At 42.2% G+C, this 20376-nt stretch overlaps 2 protein-coding genes across 9 annotated transcripts in view; one reads left to right on the forward strand and one right to left on the reverse strand.

Annotated features, from left to right (window-relative positions):
• FKBP15 (FKBP prolyl isomerase family member 15) overlaps positions 1-18462 on the reverse strand; it is a 59297-nt gene extending 40835 nt beyond the window's left edge. For 2 of the 7 annotated variants that reach the window (XM_077912959.1, XM_077912958.1), the window contains exons 1-2: positions 5182-5297; positions 1881-2040 (exon numbers count right to left, since the gene is read on the reverse strand). Coding sequence is in view for 5 of the 7 variants with exons in the window: in XM_077912955.1 (XP_077769081.1) it covers positions 5182-5297; positions 6133-6186; positions 15055-15107 (223 nt within the window). In the remaining 2 variants the exon portion in view is untranslated. Of the gene's footprint in view, positions 1-1880; positions 2041-5181; positions 5298-6132; positions 6187-15054; positions 15233-18338 lie in introns of those variants that run through there. The other 5 variants (XM_077912955.1, XM_077912954.1, XM_077912952.1 and 2 more) reach the window with 5 other exon arrangements.
• Positions 15436-20376, forward strand: part of SLC31A1 (solute carrier family 31 member 1) — a 38492-nt gene continuing 33551 nt past the window's right edge. For both annotated transcript variants that reach the window (XM_077912965.1, XM_077912964.1), the window contains exon 1: positions 15436-15594. The gene's annotated coding sequence lies outside the window, so the exon portion shown is untranslated. The remainder of the gene's footprint in view (positions 15595-20376) is intronic.

Below are 20376 nucleotides of genomic sequence, written 5' to 3' on the forward strand. Positions count from 1 at the left end.
CCAGGGCTGCCCACTACTTCACTTTTCTAGTGATACAGAGTAACACTGTTTTAAAACAGTGTATTTAAAGAAAACTGCCTATTTATACTCACCACATGAATGTGTTGATGGAAGAATAGTGACAACAGTGGCACAGACACAGAAACCAAGAACTTCCAAGTCTCCTTGTTTGATTTCTTTCTTTTTATTAAAAATAAGACCACAGGCTTAAAATGGAGTCACTTAAGCTAAGTCCCAGTCACCAAATTAAGACTTCCCTACACTTGTCACTGAGACTGACGTACAGTTTCGGCTCTCCCTGAAATGGAATCTAGAACTAGTCAATCAGGAATTCCCTGTTCAGCACTAGTTAGGTCATCAGCATGACAGCCCCCTGCCATCCCCTGAAGGAAAGTAGTAATCTTGCAGTAACTATCTTGTTTTCCCTACTGTAACCTCCCATCTGCCTATAAAAGTCATTTTGTTCAACTCCTCATAGCTCCCTCCTATCTGCTAGATGGGATGTTGCCCAATTCATGAGTCACTGAATAAAGCCATCTTTAAAATTTACTCAGTTGAATTTTTTTAACAATACTGACACATCTTTTCTTCTGATTAGAGTACATGTACTTCATATTTTGCAAAACTTAGCAAATGCAGAAACAGATAAAGAAAATAAAAGTGACCCTGTAGTCTCACCAGTTAAAAATAAACGTTAATAATTTGATGACTTATTCCTAGTCTATTTTCAATACACATAAACTTTGCAGTTTTCTTATGTTTTCTTAAAATTTATAATATAATTTGATAACCACCTTTTCTTATTTAGCATTAGTATTTCTTTTAAAACAGTCTTCAAGGGGAGCCTGGGCTCCCTTGAAGCCTGGGTGGCTTAATGAGTTAAGCATCTGCCTTTGGCTCAGGTCATGATCAAGCCCCCACATCAGGCTCCCTGCTCAGCACACATGCTCTCCCTCTCTAATAAATAATCTCCAAGACAAAGATAAAATAATCCTAAAAATGCTTTTTAGTGGTTACATAAAATGCTACACTACAACTCTACCAGAATTTATCCAATGTCCTATTATTTGACATTTCTTTGGACTACTTCCAATTTTCCTCTATTATAAATAATGCTATGGTGAACACCCTGGAAAGCTACATTTTTGTATGTACCTCTAATTACTTTCTTAGAATAAATTCTTAAAACTGAAATTATAGGGTGAAGAAGTGTAAAACATTTTAAGGTTTTGTCATGTTCAAATGCCCTTGAGAAATATCATACCAGTTTACAGCTCCACCAGCAGTGTGAATATGCCAGCTTTGTATCCCTGCCAACAAGAAGTGACTGTCTTTTTAAACCTTTACCAACGGAAGAGGTGCAGTAGGGAATAGGAAAATGACATGTCATTGTTGTTTTCATTTGTATTTATTGACTATAGTGAAGCAGATTTAACATTTTCTATAGATTTGTACTGGTCATTGTTTTGTTGTTTCGATGAATCGCCCACTTACATTGTTTGCTTACTGTCCTAGTCTAGTCTTCATGTTTTCCTTATTATGTTGTAAAAACCTATAATACAGTTGTTAATTTTTTTTTTAAAGATTTTATTTATTTATTCATGACAGAGAGAGGCAGAGGGAGAGGGAGAGAAGCAGGCTCCATGCAGAGAGCCCGACGTGGGACTCGATCCTGGGTCTCCAGGATCACATCCTGGGCCGAAGGCGGCACCAAACCTCTGGGCCATCGAGGCTGCCCAACAGTTGTTAATTCAACCAGTACTGCCCAGTTGTATGTCATACTACAATAAAACTTCTCTCCTGATAAGCTAACTACAAGAAAAAAAGTAAGGCCAGAGGCAGGCTATTAGGACAAGTGGGAAATACTGAGAAAAAAATACCGTCTCTCCAAGGTCAGCCTAGCATCCTCCTTCAGGTTACTTCAACTTCTCCCAGTACACTCTTGTACTGGAAACAGAAGGCTGCTCGTGGACTTGCTAGAAGGCTGAGTCGATGCCCACAATCATGGGGTCTTTTCATTGGCTTATCAGTCCTTCCTCTCTGAAATTGGTATTGCAGATTTGTCTCAATTCCCCACTGACAAGGACGTCTTTTTTTAAAAAGATTTTATTTATTCATGAGAGACACGGGGCGGCGGGGGGAGGCACAGACACAGGCAGAGGGAGAAGCAGGCTCCATACAGGGAGCCTGATATGGGACTCGATCCCAGGACTCCAGGATCACATCCTGGGCTGAAGGCAGGGGCTAAACTGCTGAGCTACCCAGGGATCCCAACAAGAATTTCTTTTAATATGTACTTACAGATCTTTTTTTTCCTTTTTTTTTGAGTAAAGTTTTCTTAAATTATAGTTGTTAGTGCCTGTTCATTTCCCCTTCTTTTTCTTCCAGTATACACACATGCACAGCACACACACATAACACACACTCCATGTGTTGAACCTTCTTTGCCAACCTTAATATTCATCACAATTTCTTTTGGAACATTTTGATCTCTTAAATTTATTATTTTTTAACAATTTCCTCCTGTTAACCTTCTATTTCTCTTCATGTATAATCTGCTGTTTTTATTCATTCTTGTGTTCCTTCTCATTTAGTCTTCATTTCTGAAATTTTTCTTACGTCTCTGATTCTTGTCTGAGTCATGTAACTTACTTCTGAGAATTTCCAATCTATGTTCTCATTTCATGTCTTATTTTCCTAATGTTGACAGGTGGTTGTAGTTTTTAATCTATCTATTCAGTAAGAAACATTCTCACATAACAGAGCTCTCGCTGTCTGTAGGGATACTGTTCTGTTTCTTGTTCTCTCTGTTGTTATAATTTGCCATGGAGTTGGATTCTGATAGGTTCCCACTGCTCATTTAAGGTAAAATTTGCTTTCCTGAACTTCTAGGAGGTAGGGTTCAAGGTGGTGTTCTTAACTTCATAGAGAATAAATAAATCTTAAAAAAAAAAAAAAAAACTTCATAGGAGTGGGGCACCTGGCTGGCTCAGTTGGTAGAGCATGCGACTCTTGATCTCAGGGTCATGAGTTCAAGCCCCACATTGGGCATGGAGCCTACTTTAATAAAAAAAAAAAAAAGTTCACAGAAGCAAGACTACTCCAGTTCTTTCTGTCCTCCTATCAACCCCGGTACCTGCCCACAACTAGAACAGGCAAAACTCTTTTCAGTTTCAGCTTGGCTTGCCATATTTTCCATGAATATCTGGTGGCTGTTTTGGAGTTCTCCCATTCTCAGATTTACATATCCACTGCTACCCTGTCTTCTTCCATGCAAATGTGATACCACACAAGCCCTGTGGCTGTCAGTGGTTTGTCCAGAGCTGATTGTATTTTGGGATATTCGGAAAGATACCTTTTCAACTGGATTTGCTGTAAATATTATCCATAGGTTTGTCTTTTATATCTGCTCTATTTTTATATCGAGATCTGAAGAGATTCAAGAACTATGCTGCGGCTTCTTTCCCCACAAAGCCTCCTTATACAAATATCCCTTGAACAGAGAGGATCTCCTATCTTGCTACTTTATTTTTTCTTTGTAAATGCCCACATAAGACTGTATAGGTAATTTTTAAGCTGAAATGCCTCTATAATTCCCCTTTAAAAGTATAATTAACTCAGAGTTGTTGTTTTCTGATTAAAACAAAATCAAGTTACCTCACCGGGTAGGGACTGAAGTGCGTTTATTTTTATCCACATCCATTAACTCAACCGCTTTAAACTGAGTCAGAAGCCTACTGTTGAAGAATAGCTGTGCCAGAGGAAATGTAAAGTCAGAGCCTACTAGAAATTTGGCCAGGTTATGGCTTAGAGGACCAGCAATCTACTGCAAAGCTGCCAAAAGTGACAGGTTAGATTTAGAGCAGGGGTCAGCCAACATTTTCTGTACAGGGCCAAACAGTAAATATTTCAGGCTTATGGGCCATATGACATCTGTTGCAACTCTTCAACTCTCAATAATCTAACAACATCCCCAGTGACAGCATCGTGCCTAACATATAAAAAGGCACTCAATGGGATCCCTGGGTGACGCAGCGGTTTGGCGCCTGCCTTTGGCCCAGGGCACAATCCTGGAGACCCGGGATCGAATCCCACATCAGGCTCCCGGTGCATGGAGCCTGCTTCTCCCTCGGCCTATGTCTCTGCCTCTCTCTCTCTCTCTCTCTGTGACTATCATAAATAAATAAAAATTTAAAAAATAAAAAAATAAAAAGGCACTCAATACTTTCATCTTCATTCAACAAACAATTTAACGTCCCTTACCACTTGGTTCTGCTCAGGACTATTTCTGTCAGTCTCCCACTCATCTTCAGGTTCTTTTTTTTTTTTTTTTTTTAAGATTTTTATTTATTTACTCACGAGAGACACAGAGAGAGGGGCAGAGACACAGGCAGAGGGAGAAGCAGGCTCCATGCAGGGAGCCTGATGCGGGACTCGATTCCGGGACTCTGGGATCACACCCTGAGCTAAAGGCAGATGGTCAACCACTGAGCCACCCAGGTGTACCTCATCTTTAGGTTCCTATACAAAGACAGCAAAATGTAGAGGAAAGAGCTTTGGAGTGAGTCAGGTCAGGATTCAAATTTCAACCATGTCACTTACCACTATATGACCCTGATCATGTCCCTAAACCTCTCCAAGCCTCTAAACTGGTGGTAGACTTGCCATATTTCACAGCACTGCTGAGACAGCTAAATAAGGCAATCTTTGTAAAGCACCTAAGACTAGACGCAAAGCAGGCATTTTAGAAATATTAGTTGCTCCTTTCTGTCCTTTTATTCGACATGTCTCCATCATGATGACAGGTACAGGGGATACAGCATTAAGCATCACTGTCCAGTTGGCAAAAAGTCACTGTCAGCCTACATCTAACCTATCCAGGTAGAAGAAGTAAAAGGCAGCTCTTCCTTCTTGCCAAAACATTAGACAGTACCTACTTGGAGTGCCTCGGGCTATAAACATGAGGCAAGAGTTTGCCTGAGACCTTCCTCCACCAGCTTCCAACAAAGGGCACACTACCTAGGTGCTGGAATTAGGATCTCAGAGCTTAGAGACAAATGTACCACTGGCAATGAACTTGGCCAGACTGACTGAAGATGGACAACCTGGCATGTCACTTTTTGAAGATTGCTTATCCTTCTAACTAACCTGTTAAGGGCCAATCCTAACCTCTTCACTTACCTGTTGCTGCTGTTCCTGGGCCTTTTTTAGGCTGCTTGGGGGCTGTGTACTGGAAGAATTCATTTCCATAGCCAGCAGATGCCTGATCCGGTCCAAATAGAGAGGCCAATCTGGCACTGTTAGTAGAAAATGAAAATTACATCATATGACATATCTCAAACTTGGAATCATTATAAAACCTGCTTACCTCCAATCTTGAACAAATACCTCCTTGATTGCATATCCCACCATTCAATACTGGAAGTGACAGCTAAGTGTCTTTGAAATCAAGATTGTATTTGTGATCTGAACATCAGCTGACTTTGCCTGTCCACAGGACTTTGGTCAAGGCATTTATTTTGGACCTCAGTTTTTGTGTATGTAAATTGAGTGATTGGTAAATTGAGCAGATGCTCTCTGTGGTCTCTTCAAAGTAAAATTCTTGCTTTTGGCAAGTCATAGTTTCTTTTTAGTTTTGTTACACTGGACTAGAACTGTACTCCAAACTTACTCCATCAAACATGGTCCTATCCTTTCACCTAACAGGCAGAATGATTCTTTACCATCCTTTGCAATCAATCTTATGCCCTAATCATTCCAATGAAACTGCTTTTAAGGTCGCCAGCAACCTTTTTGTTACTAAACACAGTTTATCAGTCCTTATCTTATTTGGCCTTCATGCCGTCTTTTTACAGTCAACTAATTTGTTCTTCTTCAAACAAACTCCTCCCTTAACTTCTGTGGGGATATTTATAGGGGTGGGAGGAGGGACTGGCCCAAGTAAGACATCAATAAATGCTAATGGGATTCCTCTCTTGTTGTCATCTCATGTCTCTGGATCCTTATATAATTCCTGGGGCTCTTCTTTCTTTGTGCAACCTTTTATTTAAAAAAAAAAAAAAGACTAATTGATGGGGGTGGGGGGGAGAGGGAGGGACAGACAGAGGGGGTGAGTATCTTTAAGCAGACTACCTGCTGAGCAAGGAGCTTCCTCTCATGACCCATGAGATCACTGGGATCATGAACCTAAAGCCGAAATCAAGAGTCAGATACTCAACAACTGAGCTACCCAGGCACCCCTTCCCCAACCTTTCAAAGGCCCATGCCCTCACGAGTGACACTCCCCCACCCTTGGCAATCTAATTCATTTACGTTGTTATCAAGTGCTATCCAAATGCTGATAACGTTCAAATCTGTATCCCCAACCCAGAATTTGCTCCTGAGTGTCAGAAAACACATATCCCACCAGCCACACAAATGCAACATGCCCAAACTAGAACTCCTATCTTTCAACCCCCACTGCCCCAGCAAAACCTGCTCTCTTATGTTCTCTTCTCCCAGGGAAAATACTTTTCGTATCAGGATCTCCAAGACCACCAGTGATCTGCCAGGACTCACTGGACTCAGCATATTGTTGTACTCATGGCTAAGAAGTAGTACAACAAAAGAATAACACAGCAAAATCAGCAAAGGGAAAGAAAAGGCACATGGAGGCAAAGTCTAGAGGAAATGAGGAGCAAGTTTCCAAAAGTCCTTTTCCAGTGGAGTGAAACTGACATTTACTTCCTCCACCAAAGAGTTGTAACAACATATATAAAGTATGGTCTACCAAGGAAGCTCATTAGAGACTCAGTACCCCAGGTTTTTTTTATTGGAGGTTAGTCACACAGAAACCCTCTAGCATGAACCAAAACTTCATACTCCCAGAAAGAAGGTAAGGTTCAATATAAACCACATTGTTTGTACACACAGGTTTTTTTTTTTTTTTTAAGATTTTATTTATTTATTCACGAGAGACAGGGAGAGAGAGAGAGAGAGACAGAGACATAGGCAGAGAAAGAAGCAGGCTCCATCAGGGAGCCCAATGTGGGACTTGACCCCAGGACTCCAGGATCACACCCTGGGCCGAAGGCAGACGCTCAACTGCTGAGCACCCAGGCGTCCTTGTACACACAGTTTAGGCAGAGAGAGCCACTCATCATTTATGGAAAGCTTTGTATCAGTGTGAGGAACTGTTTACCAATCAAGTTCCCATACGCCAGCCAAGTGCCAACCTTGTAAACAGAACTTTCTAAAAAATGATGTTGTCATGTCTCCTGTGTTAACTCTTTTCTGCGAACATCCACAACCAAAACTGAAATCTGGGGAACATCCTTGGCTCCCTCCCCCTCCGGGTACTCCTAACCAATCCCTGAGTCCATTTGATTTTACTTAATATCTTCTTGAACCCATCCATTTCTCCCCATCCTCACTGCCACTTCGTAGCTCAGGTCACCATCATTATTTGTCTAACTTGAATTATTCTGACAAACTCCTGACATCTCCCTGTCCTGGTCTTGCCTGCTTACTTACCCTTTTCCCCCACTGCATCAACAGTGATCTTTCTAAAAACCAAATTCGATCAAGTCTCTTTGCTCCTTAAAACCCTCAATAACACCTCAATACTACCAAGATAAAAATCTGAACTCGAGACAGCTATACAAAGCCCTTCAAGACCTTACCTCTCCATACTTCCCAAGCTTCCTAACTGACCATTTCTCATCTTCAACTGTGTGCTACACAGAACTTATAGTTTCTCAAATAAAGCAAGATCTTTCTAATCTCCTGCCTCTGGATATGCTGTTTCCTCTGCCTGAAACATTCTTCCTGTTTCTTTTCTCCCCTGGAAGATCCCCCTAATCTCAAAGTCTAGATAAATGATCTTCTTAGGGGCTCCCACAGGAGTCTACTTCATTCATTCAAGAAGTATGTATCCAAAAAAAAAAAAAAAAGAAGTATGTATCCAATGCTGTGCTAAACGCTGAATATACATTAGTGAGCAAAGCTGGGTTCTATATTCAAGGAACTTATATACTCTAACACAGAAATTAAGCATTACATAATAAATAATTTCAAACTGTAATATAAGATATATATAACAGGTAGCTGTTGTATGGAATTATATTCCATATAGATTAATAAAAGTTATTCAATCAGTTATTATATAACATGATAATTGACTATTATAATTACTATTTGACTATATTTTGCTGAGGGTCTGGTACAGGCTCAGTAAATGAACTCAAAGTCTAGTCTGGCTCTGAGCTCCTCTTCTCCAAAGGCATCTTTGGTTTAGGTAATATAAATATTAAAGGGAGCCTGTCTGTCTCAGTCAGTAAAGCATGGCGACTCTTGATCTCAGGGGTATGAGTTCGAGCCCCACGATGGACATAGGGATTACTTTAAAAAACAAAACAAAACAACACCTTAAAAAAAACCCTCACAACTTTTGGAGGCCTTTCCCCCAATAATTTTAATGTAGAATACATACTAACATTTTGCAAAATAAATTTAATATAATTTGAAACTATCATCCTATTTTCTCAAGGTAGTGTACTATGAGTTTCCTTTCAGTTTCCTGTAAATGGGGTCAACAATGCCTCCTTTATTTTTTTTTTTAAGTTTTATTTATTTATTCGTGAGAGACACAGAGAAGCAGGGAGGCAGAGACACAGGCAGAGGGAGAAGCAGGCTCCCTGCAGGGAAGCCTGGTGGGGGACTCCATCCCAGGACCCAGGGATCATGCTCTGTGCCAAAGGCAGACCCTCAACTACTGAGCCACCAGGCATCCCAATAATGCCTCCTTTCAAGGACTAAGTGGTTAAGTGAGACTGCAAGAGCAGAGAGCAGTGCTGGCCTAAATAAGTCATCAACAAATTCTAATAAAATTAAGTGGAGACCATGATTTCTCCTTTAACAGAGGCAATCTGGTAAGATTCTCTAAAAGAATAATGCCTTTAACACAGTGAAAAATGTACAAAACTTAAGATCAAAACTAGATCAAACTAAGATCCTAACTAGGTTAAGATATAATAGCTTATGCACAGATAAATAATAAATAAATATCCTTGTTAGCTTCAGTATGGATATGGATATTGGATTTGCTGTTTTCATTTTGTTGCTATATTCTTTTCAAGGGAAAGACAAAAGGGTCATATGTAAACTATGTTTCCATAGATGCTCTAAAGGCCAACCAATTGATGACTGCAAAATCAATCTAAAAGCCAGATCGACCCAATGATTTTTCAGATCCATTCTATTTTCTATTAATTTTCTAAAATGAACTCTATATAGATTTAGGGGCATAAGTTTCTCATAAATTATTTTTTCCACTTCTAAAGGATTTTCAAATGTACATACTTCTCTATGATAGCAAGAATGGGCTTGCTAACTCTGGACTTGAGTCTCTATGTTTATAATTCACAGTAAAAGTCATTACACCACTAATTACATTTTTAAAATTAACATTAGCCAATGCATTTAGTTGCCAAAGTCATTACATAACCTTAGCTTTATACTCCTTTTCTTTTCTCATCAAAAACAGTAACACAGGATGCCTGGGGGGCTCAGTTGGTTAAGCTCAGGTCTTGATCCCAGGGTCCCTGCTTGGAAAGAGGCCCGCTTCTCCCTCTCCCCCTGCTTGTGCGTTCTCTCTCTCTCTCTCTCTCTCTCTCTCTGTCAAATAAATAAATAATCTTTTAAAAAAAGACAAAAAAACAGTAACACATAACAGTTATAGTGTATTAATTCTATTTTTTAAAACAACAACTTTGTTGCTATTTATAAAATATGGCATCAAATATCTACTTCTACAATAATAATAACGGGCACATGACAGTCTAGTAGAAATCTGCTTGCTGGATTTTTTTTTTAATTTTATTTATTTATTCATAAGAGACACAGAGAGAGAGGCAGAGACACAGGCAGAGGGAGAAGCAGGCCTCTTGCAAGGAGCCTGATGTGGGACTCAATCCCAGATCCTGGGTTAATGCCTTGAGCCAAAGGCAGATGCTCAACTGCTGAGCCACCCAGGCATCCCTGCTTACCTCTCTTTTACTTTTTAGCTGTATGACCCTAAGCAACTTACCTCTCTGACTCTTAACTTTCCATGTGCAATATGGATATAATAGTAAAAACTACCTAATACACTAGTGAGGAAAAGTAAATATGATAATGCATATTTATTAGTATGGTACCTGACACAAAGTACACACTATGTGTTGTATACATATGTGCACATATCCAATGTTGCTTGAACTCATACCCCTGTAAGGGAGAAAGCATGATCAATCAATGCACAAATTGACCACAACTATGAAATGCTATTAGCTGAAATAAAGTACCATACACTTAGCAGACATTCACATATTTCTTCACTTCAAAGTCATGATGGTAGGAAAAGAGTTAAGAAAAAGCAAAATCAAAAAACAAGCAAGCCTTCTGATTATCACTTTTAGGTTAAACATGGATTTGAAGAGGCTTAGAAACTTGGAACACAGATTACCAATTACCTCAACAGCTATCTCAGGCACTAATACTCTCACTTCTCCTAGGCTTGACTATCCTAAATGGAATCAAGTCAAAATACTTGAAAATTAAGAAGTATATTTACAGCAAGTTACAGTTATAAGAGGAAGTGGAAAGCAGCTGCAATACCTACTGTCATATGTTCTACTTCCTCAGGAAAAAACAAAGAAGGAATAGCTGAATCAGAGACCGTTGATGAATCTTTCAGTATTCTCAATCTTATTTTTTTTTAAGATTTTATTTATTTATTCATGAGACACACAGAGAGAGGCAGAGACATAGGCAGAGGGAGAAGCAGGCTCCTCACAGGGATCCCCAAGTGGGACTCGATCCCAGATCCCAGGATCATGACCTGAGCCGAAGGCAGACGCTCAACCTGCACTACCCAGGCATCCCCTCAATCTTAAAATTTGATTTGGTTTCTCTGGTTATTACTGGGAACAAAAATAAGTGATCAGTACCACTTTGTTTACTAAGCCTTTTATCATTCAATTAGCTGCTGTGTATGTTTAGGGGCACAGTTTAATGCCTAGAACTAAAAGATTTCATGTCTTTGATGGGCCTGCTCAGAAAAGCCACATTAACTGAGCCACCAAGAACTATCTCAGGCCAGGAATCTGGAAAAGAAACACAGGACTGGCGTTATTGACCCTGTCATTTTCAATCAGTAGCAGACTGCTTGTTGCATAAAAGTTGGGAGCTTTAACATTCATTTATAGGCTTCTCCGAAATATTTTTACCTAGTGAACAAAGTGAACTTAAAGAATCTCTTACAGGGTGCCTGGGTGGCTCAGTTGGCTAAGCAGCTGCCTTCAGGTCAGGTCACAATCTCAGGGTCCTGGGATCAAGCCCCACATGCGGTCAGTAGGAAGCCTGCTTCTCTTTCTCCCTCTCCCCTCACTCATGCTCTGTCTCTCTCTCTCAAATAAATATATAAAATCTTTAAAAAAAAAAAAAAAAAAAAGATTGTTAAAGTATCTCTTATAAAGTTCCAAAAGGCACAGCCATATACAAAACAAATTGATATGAAAAAAATATTAATTCAAAAGGCTTTTTCCCCCCTTTAAAAGATATATTCTTAGTAATTTTTTATCCACTTTATCCTTGGTTTGGGAGATGTTTGTTAAAGTCTTCTTTATTAATGTGCCTATTTATCCTTTTATATCCTGTAGTTTCACTTTATGAAAGTTAATGCCTTACTATGAGAAGCCCTCAGCTTGCACAGTTCCTACACGTAACATCTTCAGTTAACATGTTTTAATTAGGGGCACCTGGGTGGCTCAGTGGTTGAGCATCTGCCTTTGGCTCAGGTCATGATCCTGGGGTCCTGAGATAGAGTCCTGCATCAGGGTCCCCAGAGGGAGCCTGCTTCTGCTTCTGCCTATGTCTCTGCCTCTCTGTGTGTCTCTCATGAATAAATAAGTCTTTAAAAAAAAAACCAAAACATGTTTTAATTAAACTAACACTAGTTTAACACAGTTCAAATTTAACTTATAATGGTATATTAACTGTTAGTGCATAAAGTGCAAACTCTGCAGCTAGTTCTTCAGTCTACAAATCACTACATAACAGATACCCCTCATGAACAGTGAACAATTTTATCACTTTTTTCAGTCTTTTGGTGATTGGACACTGCACACCTGTTTTTCAATTCAGAGACAGAGAGCAAAGGGTGCGCTTGGTGCCGTCTTGTCTCCCAGTGATAAACCCATATGACATTTTACAAAAACAGATATTCAAAAGACAGAATTGGCCAACAAAGATAAAAGTACAGCACAGAAACTAATGTGATAATGCTGGAAGTGAAATTTAGGTCATAGTATAAATGAAGTTATAGAAGAAATGGTAAACTGTGGAACTGTTAACGTCACTGCTGTTTGAGAGACTAAATGTGCAGTTAGAAGAACCTAATGAGGGAAAACATCAATATATATATAAGTGGTTATGATGAATGTCCCAGAAGAAATGACATACCAAAAAACTTCACATTAAAGGAACTCTTGGAAGTATTTTACAACATTGAAAACACAAAGGATAAAATGTCAGAAGCTGATCCAAACTTAGAAATATGACAATTTCCCAAGGCATAGAAGAAATCCCCACTCCTTATCATAAGTTGTACACACACACACACACACAAAATAAGCTGTACACACAGAGGTAAGCACTCTTGATTTTTTCCTTGATAAGTTTTTTTTTTTAAGATTTTATTTTTATTCATTTGAGAGAGAGACTGTTCGCACATGAAGTGGGTGGGGGGCGGCAGAGGTAGACAGAGAAGCAGACTCCCCACTGAGCAGTAAGCCTGATGCAGGACTCAATCCCAGGACCCAGAAAAAATGACCTGAGTGGAAGGCAGGTACTTAACTGACTGAGCCACCCAGGCGCCCCTCTTTATAAATTTTTGAAAACAGAAAACACTAAATCTTAAGGAATCAACAGTTTGTCTCAACCAAAATTTTTAAAGACCATGAAACAACTGTAATCTTTCCCACTGATTATCAAGCTTACTTTGTAGTTTCAGCTTGCATGGCCATATTTGCAGTAACTCACTACCTTACAAAGCAAATTTGTATTTGGCTCCAATTTCTCTACATCCTTACCACCACACTGTCTTTTTGATAAACAGCCATTCTAGTGGGTGTGAAGTGGTATCTTTTTGCGGACTTGATTTGCCTTTCTGTAATAACCAATGATGTTGAACATCTTCTTATGTACTTACTGGCAATTTGTACATCATCTTCTTTGGAGAAATTATCTCTTTTGCTTATTTTATTTACTTTTTTTTAGATTTTATTTATTTATTCATGAGAGACCGAGAGAGAGGCAGAGACAGAGGCAGAGGGAGAAGCAGGCTCCCTGCAGGGAATCCCACGCGGGACTCGATCCCAGAACCCTGGGATCACGCCCTGGGCAGAAGGCAGGCACTCAACTGCTGAGCCACCCAGGTGTCCTTCTTTTGCTTATTTTAAATTCGGTTCATCTCTTTATTTTTCACCTGAATCTATTTGCTAGCTCATCAGATTTAAAAAAAAAAAAAATAGGTGAGTTAAGCCTCAATCAAAAAGGTGACTACACAGACAACAGCAGCAGGCTGGACTATGTGGAAATTTTAGTGACTGTTTCGGGTGGAAATAGGGAAAAAGGAACCAAAGCAGAGTCTAAAAATAACTGAGCAACTGAAAGAACTCAAAGTGGAACTCAGTCGGTGTGGACCACCTAAAGTGAAAGCGGGGTGGCACAACGTGGTGAGGGTGAAAAAAGGACGTAAGGGTGGGTAATATACCGCCAGTCACAGTTTAAGTCAAAAGATGGTATTCAAGACCAAAAGAGGGCCGTGTCATTACGGCCACTCTTGTACTGAACTCTTCAACAGGACTAGAAGCAACTTGAGAGGAGAGTAGGCACAGCAGCTTAACCATTTTTGTGACCTCTCAGCGGTAAGATGAGGAGTGTATGTTGGGGTTTCGGTCATCCTTCTGTACATTCTTAAATGTGTTAAAAAAAAAAAAAAAAAACATGTCCGGGGATCCCTGGGTGGCGCAGCGGTTTGGCGCCTGCCTTTGGCTCAGGGCGCGATCCTGGAGACCCGGGATCGAGTCCCACGTCGGGCTCCCGGTGCATGGAGCCTGCTTCTTCCTCTGCCTGTGCCTGTGTCTCTGCCTCTCTCTCTCTGTGACTATCATAAATAAATTAATAAAAAAAAAACAAAAAAACATGTCCAAAGAAAAGGCTCTGAAATATCAGGATTGGCAGCTCACTTTCAAAGGGATCAAGCTGCCTTAGTAACGCAACGCGAGGGAAAAGGCTAACCTGATTATGGGAAGAGACAAACCCCTGTGGGTTGGAGAGCTGTGCCCCAGGCTGGTATGTGTTAGGGCGGGGAGGGGGGGGGGCAGCGGTCTCTTGCAGGGCTTCTAAGCTTTGGAGGACAACTTCACAGCTGTCACTCACTCAACAGGCACTTCCGGAGCACACACGATGCGCTGTGCTGAGCGCCTGGCAGAGATGAGCAGCAGCAGGAGTCCCTGTTCTGCCAGGGTTCATAACCTAGTAAGGACAGGGGGGTTATTCACTAGCCTAGCTGTAGGAATAAGGAGGAAAAGAAGCGAGGCATCGTGCCTGGGTCTGTGGGAGAAGGGAAAGCGCCCAAAGGGGACATCCGGGCTGGGTCCTAAAGGATGCTGGAGCTGACCCACAAGGGCCAGGGAACTCTCAGGTGTCACTGCCTTGTCCACGGGGAAGAGAAAGTCTCCTACGAGCCCCCAGCTGACTCCTATAAGCCCTGAGCCAGATGCTCTCACAGGACAAACTCAACCACAAAGCAAAAGGCGAACCTCAGGGCCCTCCTGAGGGACGAGGGACATGCCAGGTCCAGCACCGAGGGGCCCCGACACAGCACAGTTTGGAGACCTGCGGGGCTCCGGAACGTGGCGGGGGGCCCGGACCCGGAAGTCGGGGAGAAGTCTGACACCAGAGCGACCCCTCCAGCCACCTGCCCAGTTCCCTTAAGCTACGCCCCCTGTCCCAAGCTTCTCGGTCACTCACCCGCCGCTCGGCGACAGGAAGTCGGTGTCGTCCTCGTCTCCCCCACCGAACATCGCGGTGCCTTTCTCCCAGCCGCAGGGCGCGAGGGGCGGGGGACGGAGGTGGGAGGTGGAGGGGGAAGTAAGAGTGTTTTCGGGGCTCGTGCTGTCGTGAAATGCCGCGGCGGCGTGCTGCTTTCCGGCAGGACGAACTCTCGCACGGTTGTTCCGCGGGGAGGGGTCTAGGCGCGGGAGAAGGTGGGGAGGGGGGGTGCGGAAGGCAAATGGGAGGGCCTCGCGAGCACGCGCGCCCGTGACGTCAGGCTCCTGCAGCCTGCGGAGGCGGTGAAACCCGCGGGATCTCCGAAATCCCGCGCAGGGATTGGCCGACGCGGCAGGGGGCGGGGCAGGGGCGGGGCGGGGGCGGGAATCCGCGGCCTCGGTGGCGGTCGTGGACACGTAGAGCCCGGCAGAGGTGGAGGGGGCTTCCGAAGAGTCGTGGAGGTGGTGACGGGTTGAGGTTCTAAGAGGGCGGCGCCGGCGGCGGGAGTCGATCTGGAAGGTAAGCACCCCCAGCCCGCTCCCGCCTCCGGCTGGGGCACGGTCCTCTCCCCGCCGGACCAGGACCCTCCATGCGGCTCCGCTCTGCTTTGCGAAAGGAGACAGGGCCTGGGGCTGGCGGTCCGGAGAACTGATCTTTTCGGCTGGCCCCCTGCAGTGACAGAGCTAGGGGTGACCTTGGGGTTGGGTGTCCGGTGCCTCACTTTCCCCGTCTATGAAACGGGCCTGTCGTCCCTTCCGCTTGTCCCCCGTGGCCGACCTCGCTGTTTATTCAGCGGGCTCTTTGTCCAGGGCTCCTATGTGCCGGCTGGCCAAGAAGCTTTTAGACCTCAGAGGTCATCGGACTGAAATCCCAGCCTCCTCCTCATAGCCCCAGAACTTGCAATAGGGGACACGAAGTAATAAGCACTTGGATGACTAGTCCGAGGTCGCACGGAGTAAAGGGCAGACTGGCGCTGGATCCCTGGTCTCTTGAATCGGGACCGACTGGGGGAATGAGAACCTCATCGACCCTTAAGCACAGTTCGCCCTTACAGAGTGGTTACCGCTCGACTGTGGCATGGGTCTGGAGAGAATTCCCCTCCTTGTGCAGGTGGGGTACCGAAGAGCTGGGATGTTCCGGGAGTGAGTGATGGAAAGGACGAGACTTCAGCAGTGGAAATCCCCAGTCCCAATCTTGGTCTGGATTTTGCTGTCTCCTTGCCACACACCTAAGTCAACATCAGTTGTTGGGGACTTCTCTGTCTCCGCTTTCCACCCTCTCTGCTGTCTTCTTGCCACACACCTAAGTCAACATCAGTTGTTGGGGACTTCTCTGTCTCCGCTTTCCACCCTCTCTGTATCCTATAGAAAGTGTTTCTTTGGTAAGCTGATAGGATTCTGGAAACAATCTCAGGGTAAGCCTGGTTTAGCCAAGGTTTACCCTCTATCTGGATGAGCAGGTACTGTATCACTGTCGCATCCGTTTCCGTAGATCTCAACGGGGTTCTTTCACCCAAGGCTTCTCCAGATCAGATTAGTACAACAGGTGGCCCTTACCGGGATGTTTTACTCTGTTCACTTGAAATTAAAGTGAGATGATTGGTAGTGATTCACTTCCTAGAGAACTTCACACCTCTCGGCACTTCCCTTGTCCTGCTTTCCAGTATAGTTTACTTCTTTCTGTGTGCTCCTACTAAACTGTAAGCTCCTCAAGGACGGAGACTGTTTTATTCCTTGATGTCACCTGTGTCACAGAGCGCTGTGCCTTGGTAATAGTGGGTTCTTACCCTTTGTTAGACTGCGTAATGGAATTCATCCTTATGCCCATTCCTTAATTCATGCTCTTAGGAATTTTTTCAAGTGTGATCCCCAGAGCCCAGCAATGGCTCTTGCCTTCCAGAAAGATAAAAATGCTGTGCTAGCTGGGAACTCTCAGGGTTGCTTCATCTCTTTTGTTAGCTGAAGATTGTTTTACTATCGTTTAAAGCTCTAGGGGACGGGAAAGGAGGATAGAATAGTTAGAATGTGTAACTCCGATTTTTATTGGTAGAGTATTCCTCCATTAAACTGAGGGACAGGGCTGTTATCTGCTTCCTGTGTCCATTTTACAGATTACGATGGTTAAAGCAATGAAGGCTGACAGTGAAAACAGTGATGCAACTGGAGGCTAAGCAATAGAACTGAAACTCTTTGCAGCACCTCTGTTTACGATATGAACTTGGCTACCTCTCAAGAAAGGAAAATAAACTGCCTAAGTGACATCACTCTTTCTAACCCTTTCCCCAGTACTAGTCTTCGTTACTCCAGCACTGAAACATCTGAATAGTGCTCTTAAACACATGCTAAAAGATCACTTGAGTACTTATCTTGAATTCTTGAGTTCGGGATATTTTCATTCAGGGTATTTAAGTAGCCTTTTTAGATAGGTAGGCATGTAAAATCTGGATCAGCGTTTTGGCAATCGAGATACCAGAGATCTGCATGCCCAGGTCACCATTGTGGGAACACAGCCCTTAGTTCCGAGAAAGGGGAAGATGGTGGTGAGGTTTCCTCAGTCTTTCAGGATTTGAATTGCAGGATTACATTGCAATTCAATGTAATCAAGGTACATTGAAGAGCCACTGTTGGGGCCCATGGCTGGCTCAGTTGCTTAAATGTCTGACTCTTGATTTCAGCTCAGGTCATGAGATCGACCCCACATTAGGCTCCATGCTCAGTGGAGGAGATTCTGCTTGAGATTCCCTCTCTCACTCTGCCCCTCCCTCCACCTGTGCTTTCTCTCTAATAAGTAAAGAAATAAGATCTTTTTTAAAAATTGAGGGGAAAATTAAATAAAAAGCCACTGTCATCCTGAATTAGAATATTGGACCAGGAATCGGGAAACCTGAATTCCCATCCCAGTCCTTCTAACTCACCTTGAGCTTGGACCAGTCTCCCTAAACACTTTGTAAAAGGAGTGGAATAGACCCACATATCTATTAAGTACTGCTGGGGATACAGAGGTAAGGAAGGCACAACCCTGATCTCAGGTAGGAATTAAGCATTTTTGTTTGTTTGTTTGTTTGTTTTGCCTAAATACACAGTTTTTAGATGTATTTATAAAATATATGGACTCCCTCCGCAGATTAACCAGGAAGTGGCAATTTTAACAGTTCCTTTCAAATTACCAACAAACTTGCTATAGAGATGATAATTTTTATATATAGGTGCACTCATACTAATCTGTACTAGTGAATGCATTGTAAATATTAAAGATTAGGGTACCTTGGTGGCTCAGACATGGAGCATTGGCCTTCGGCTCAGGTCATGATCCTGAGGTCCTGGGATCGAGTTCCGCGTTGGGCTCCCCACAAGGAGCCTGCTTCTCCCTCTGCCTATGTCTCTGCCTCTCTCTTTCTGTCTCTCATGAATAAATACCTTAAAAAAAAAACAACTATTAAAGTTTAAAGTTATGGCCAGGTTAGATGATAGGTGTGGTGATAGCAATATGAATTGAATATAGGTTTAGGGGAGTTAGTATTGTGTTCTTTCTGTTCAGTTACTGAAAACAGAAAAATGTTAGAAGACAGTTCAAGAAATGTCTGAAAACCTTCTCTGTGTAAGGCACTGTGCTGGGTGTTGCCTGGAATAGGAAAATGAATAAGTCATTGTTCTTGTCCTCAAAGTGCTTATAGTTGAACAGTGGAGATAATTGAAGTATACAAATAATTATAGAGAGGAACATAGCGAAGTAAATCCCATAAGTAGAAATTAATTATTGTAGGATTTCAAAGGAAGAAGAGATCATATCTAGTTTGGAGGAGTATGTGGGATTAGATAATGGGCTTTGAAGATGAGTGGGATTCCAAGTGGAAATGAGGAAATAAGGTTCTCCAGATTGAGATAGTGGCTTTGGCAAAAGTACAAAGGCAGGAGAGAAGGCACAAATTTCTTACAAGACCAGAGTTGCCCTCTTATTTGATGCAATTAGGGCCAACAGTTGGCTAATTAAAAAAAATAAGACCGGAATCACACAGGTATTAGTTACACATAGACCTTTAACATTTGATTTTAACTTAAAGCATAAACATCCTTTTGCCATTCTTTAAAATAAGCCTTTTATTGGGGTGTGGGCCCCAGGGAGGGGGCCAGACCTTGTCCTTGCCTTCTGCTTGTTTCTGTAAATAGTTTTATTGGAACACAGCCATGCTCATCTGTTGACATATCTATGGCTACTTTGACGTACAAAGTAAAGTAGTTGTATGTGTCTGTGTGATTCATCTTTATCTAGTCTTTCTAAAGCTTTCAACTTGGTTTTCATAGAAACAACTACCAGAGTCCACACAGTATAGTACAGTAAATTCTTAAGCTCTGGAGCCAAGTTGTTTTGCCGTTTATTAGTTATACAGGTCTTGGGCAAGTTGCTCAGTTTTCTCCTTTAGAAAATAAGGACAACGATAGTATCTAGCTTCTAAGGGTTCTTGTGAAGATTATAGGAGTCAATTCATGTAAAGCACTTAGAACAGCGTCTGGCAGGTAGCAAGTACTCAATATTAGCGCTGCTGTTATTTTCCTCTTGTCACTTCCCTTAATTGCTTTTCATAATACTTTATTAAATTATATTCTTACATTAATAAACACAACTGGCATAAATTGATTTATGAACAAACCTACCTGATACTTGATAAGCACCCAGCTTCGCTGAGGGAAAGAAAAAAGTGTTGATCCCATGATATTAGAGACTAGCCTAGGTGGTGTGTTATCATTTAAATCAGTTAAGAGAATCCTGTGGGATTGTTTGCTAAGAGTATAAGACAGTAGAACACATAGGGAAGTAGTGGATTAAAATTGAAAGGGAGACTAGGGCCAAATTTGTCTAATACTTTGAAGGCCAAGGAGATAAGTTTCTACTTAGCCATGTAGGAAATGGGATTATTTATCCTAAATGACTTTTTTTTTTTTTTTTAAGATTTTGTTTACTGATTTGAGATAGAGAGTGAGCAAGAGAGAGAGAGCACAAGCAGGGGGAAAGGGCAGAGGGAGAGAGAGAAGCAGGCTCTTCAACGAGCAGGGTGCCAGACACAGGACACAGGGCTCGATCCCAGGACTCTGGGATCATGACGAGCTGAAGGCAGATGCTTAACCAACTGAGCCACCCAGCCACCCCTAAATGACATGACTGAAATTTAAAAATTCAAGTGGTTTAGGAATTTATGACATAAAAAGTGAAAATTTCCTGTGTAAGGATACGCTTTACTTTTCCCTTTTTTTTTTCAAGATCTTTTTTTTTAAGTAATCTTCACACCAAATGTGGAGCTCAAAC

This window comes from Canis aureus, chromosome 10 (assembly GCF_053574225.1).
Source record: "Canis aureus isolate CA01 chromosome 10, VMU_Caureus_v.1.0, whole genome shotgun sequence".
Taxonomy (NCBI): Eukaryota; Metazoa; Chordata; class Mammalia; order Carnivora; family Canidae; genus Canis; species Canis aureus.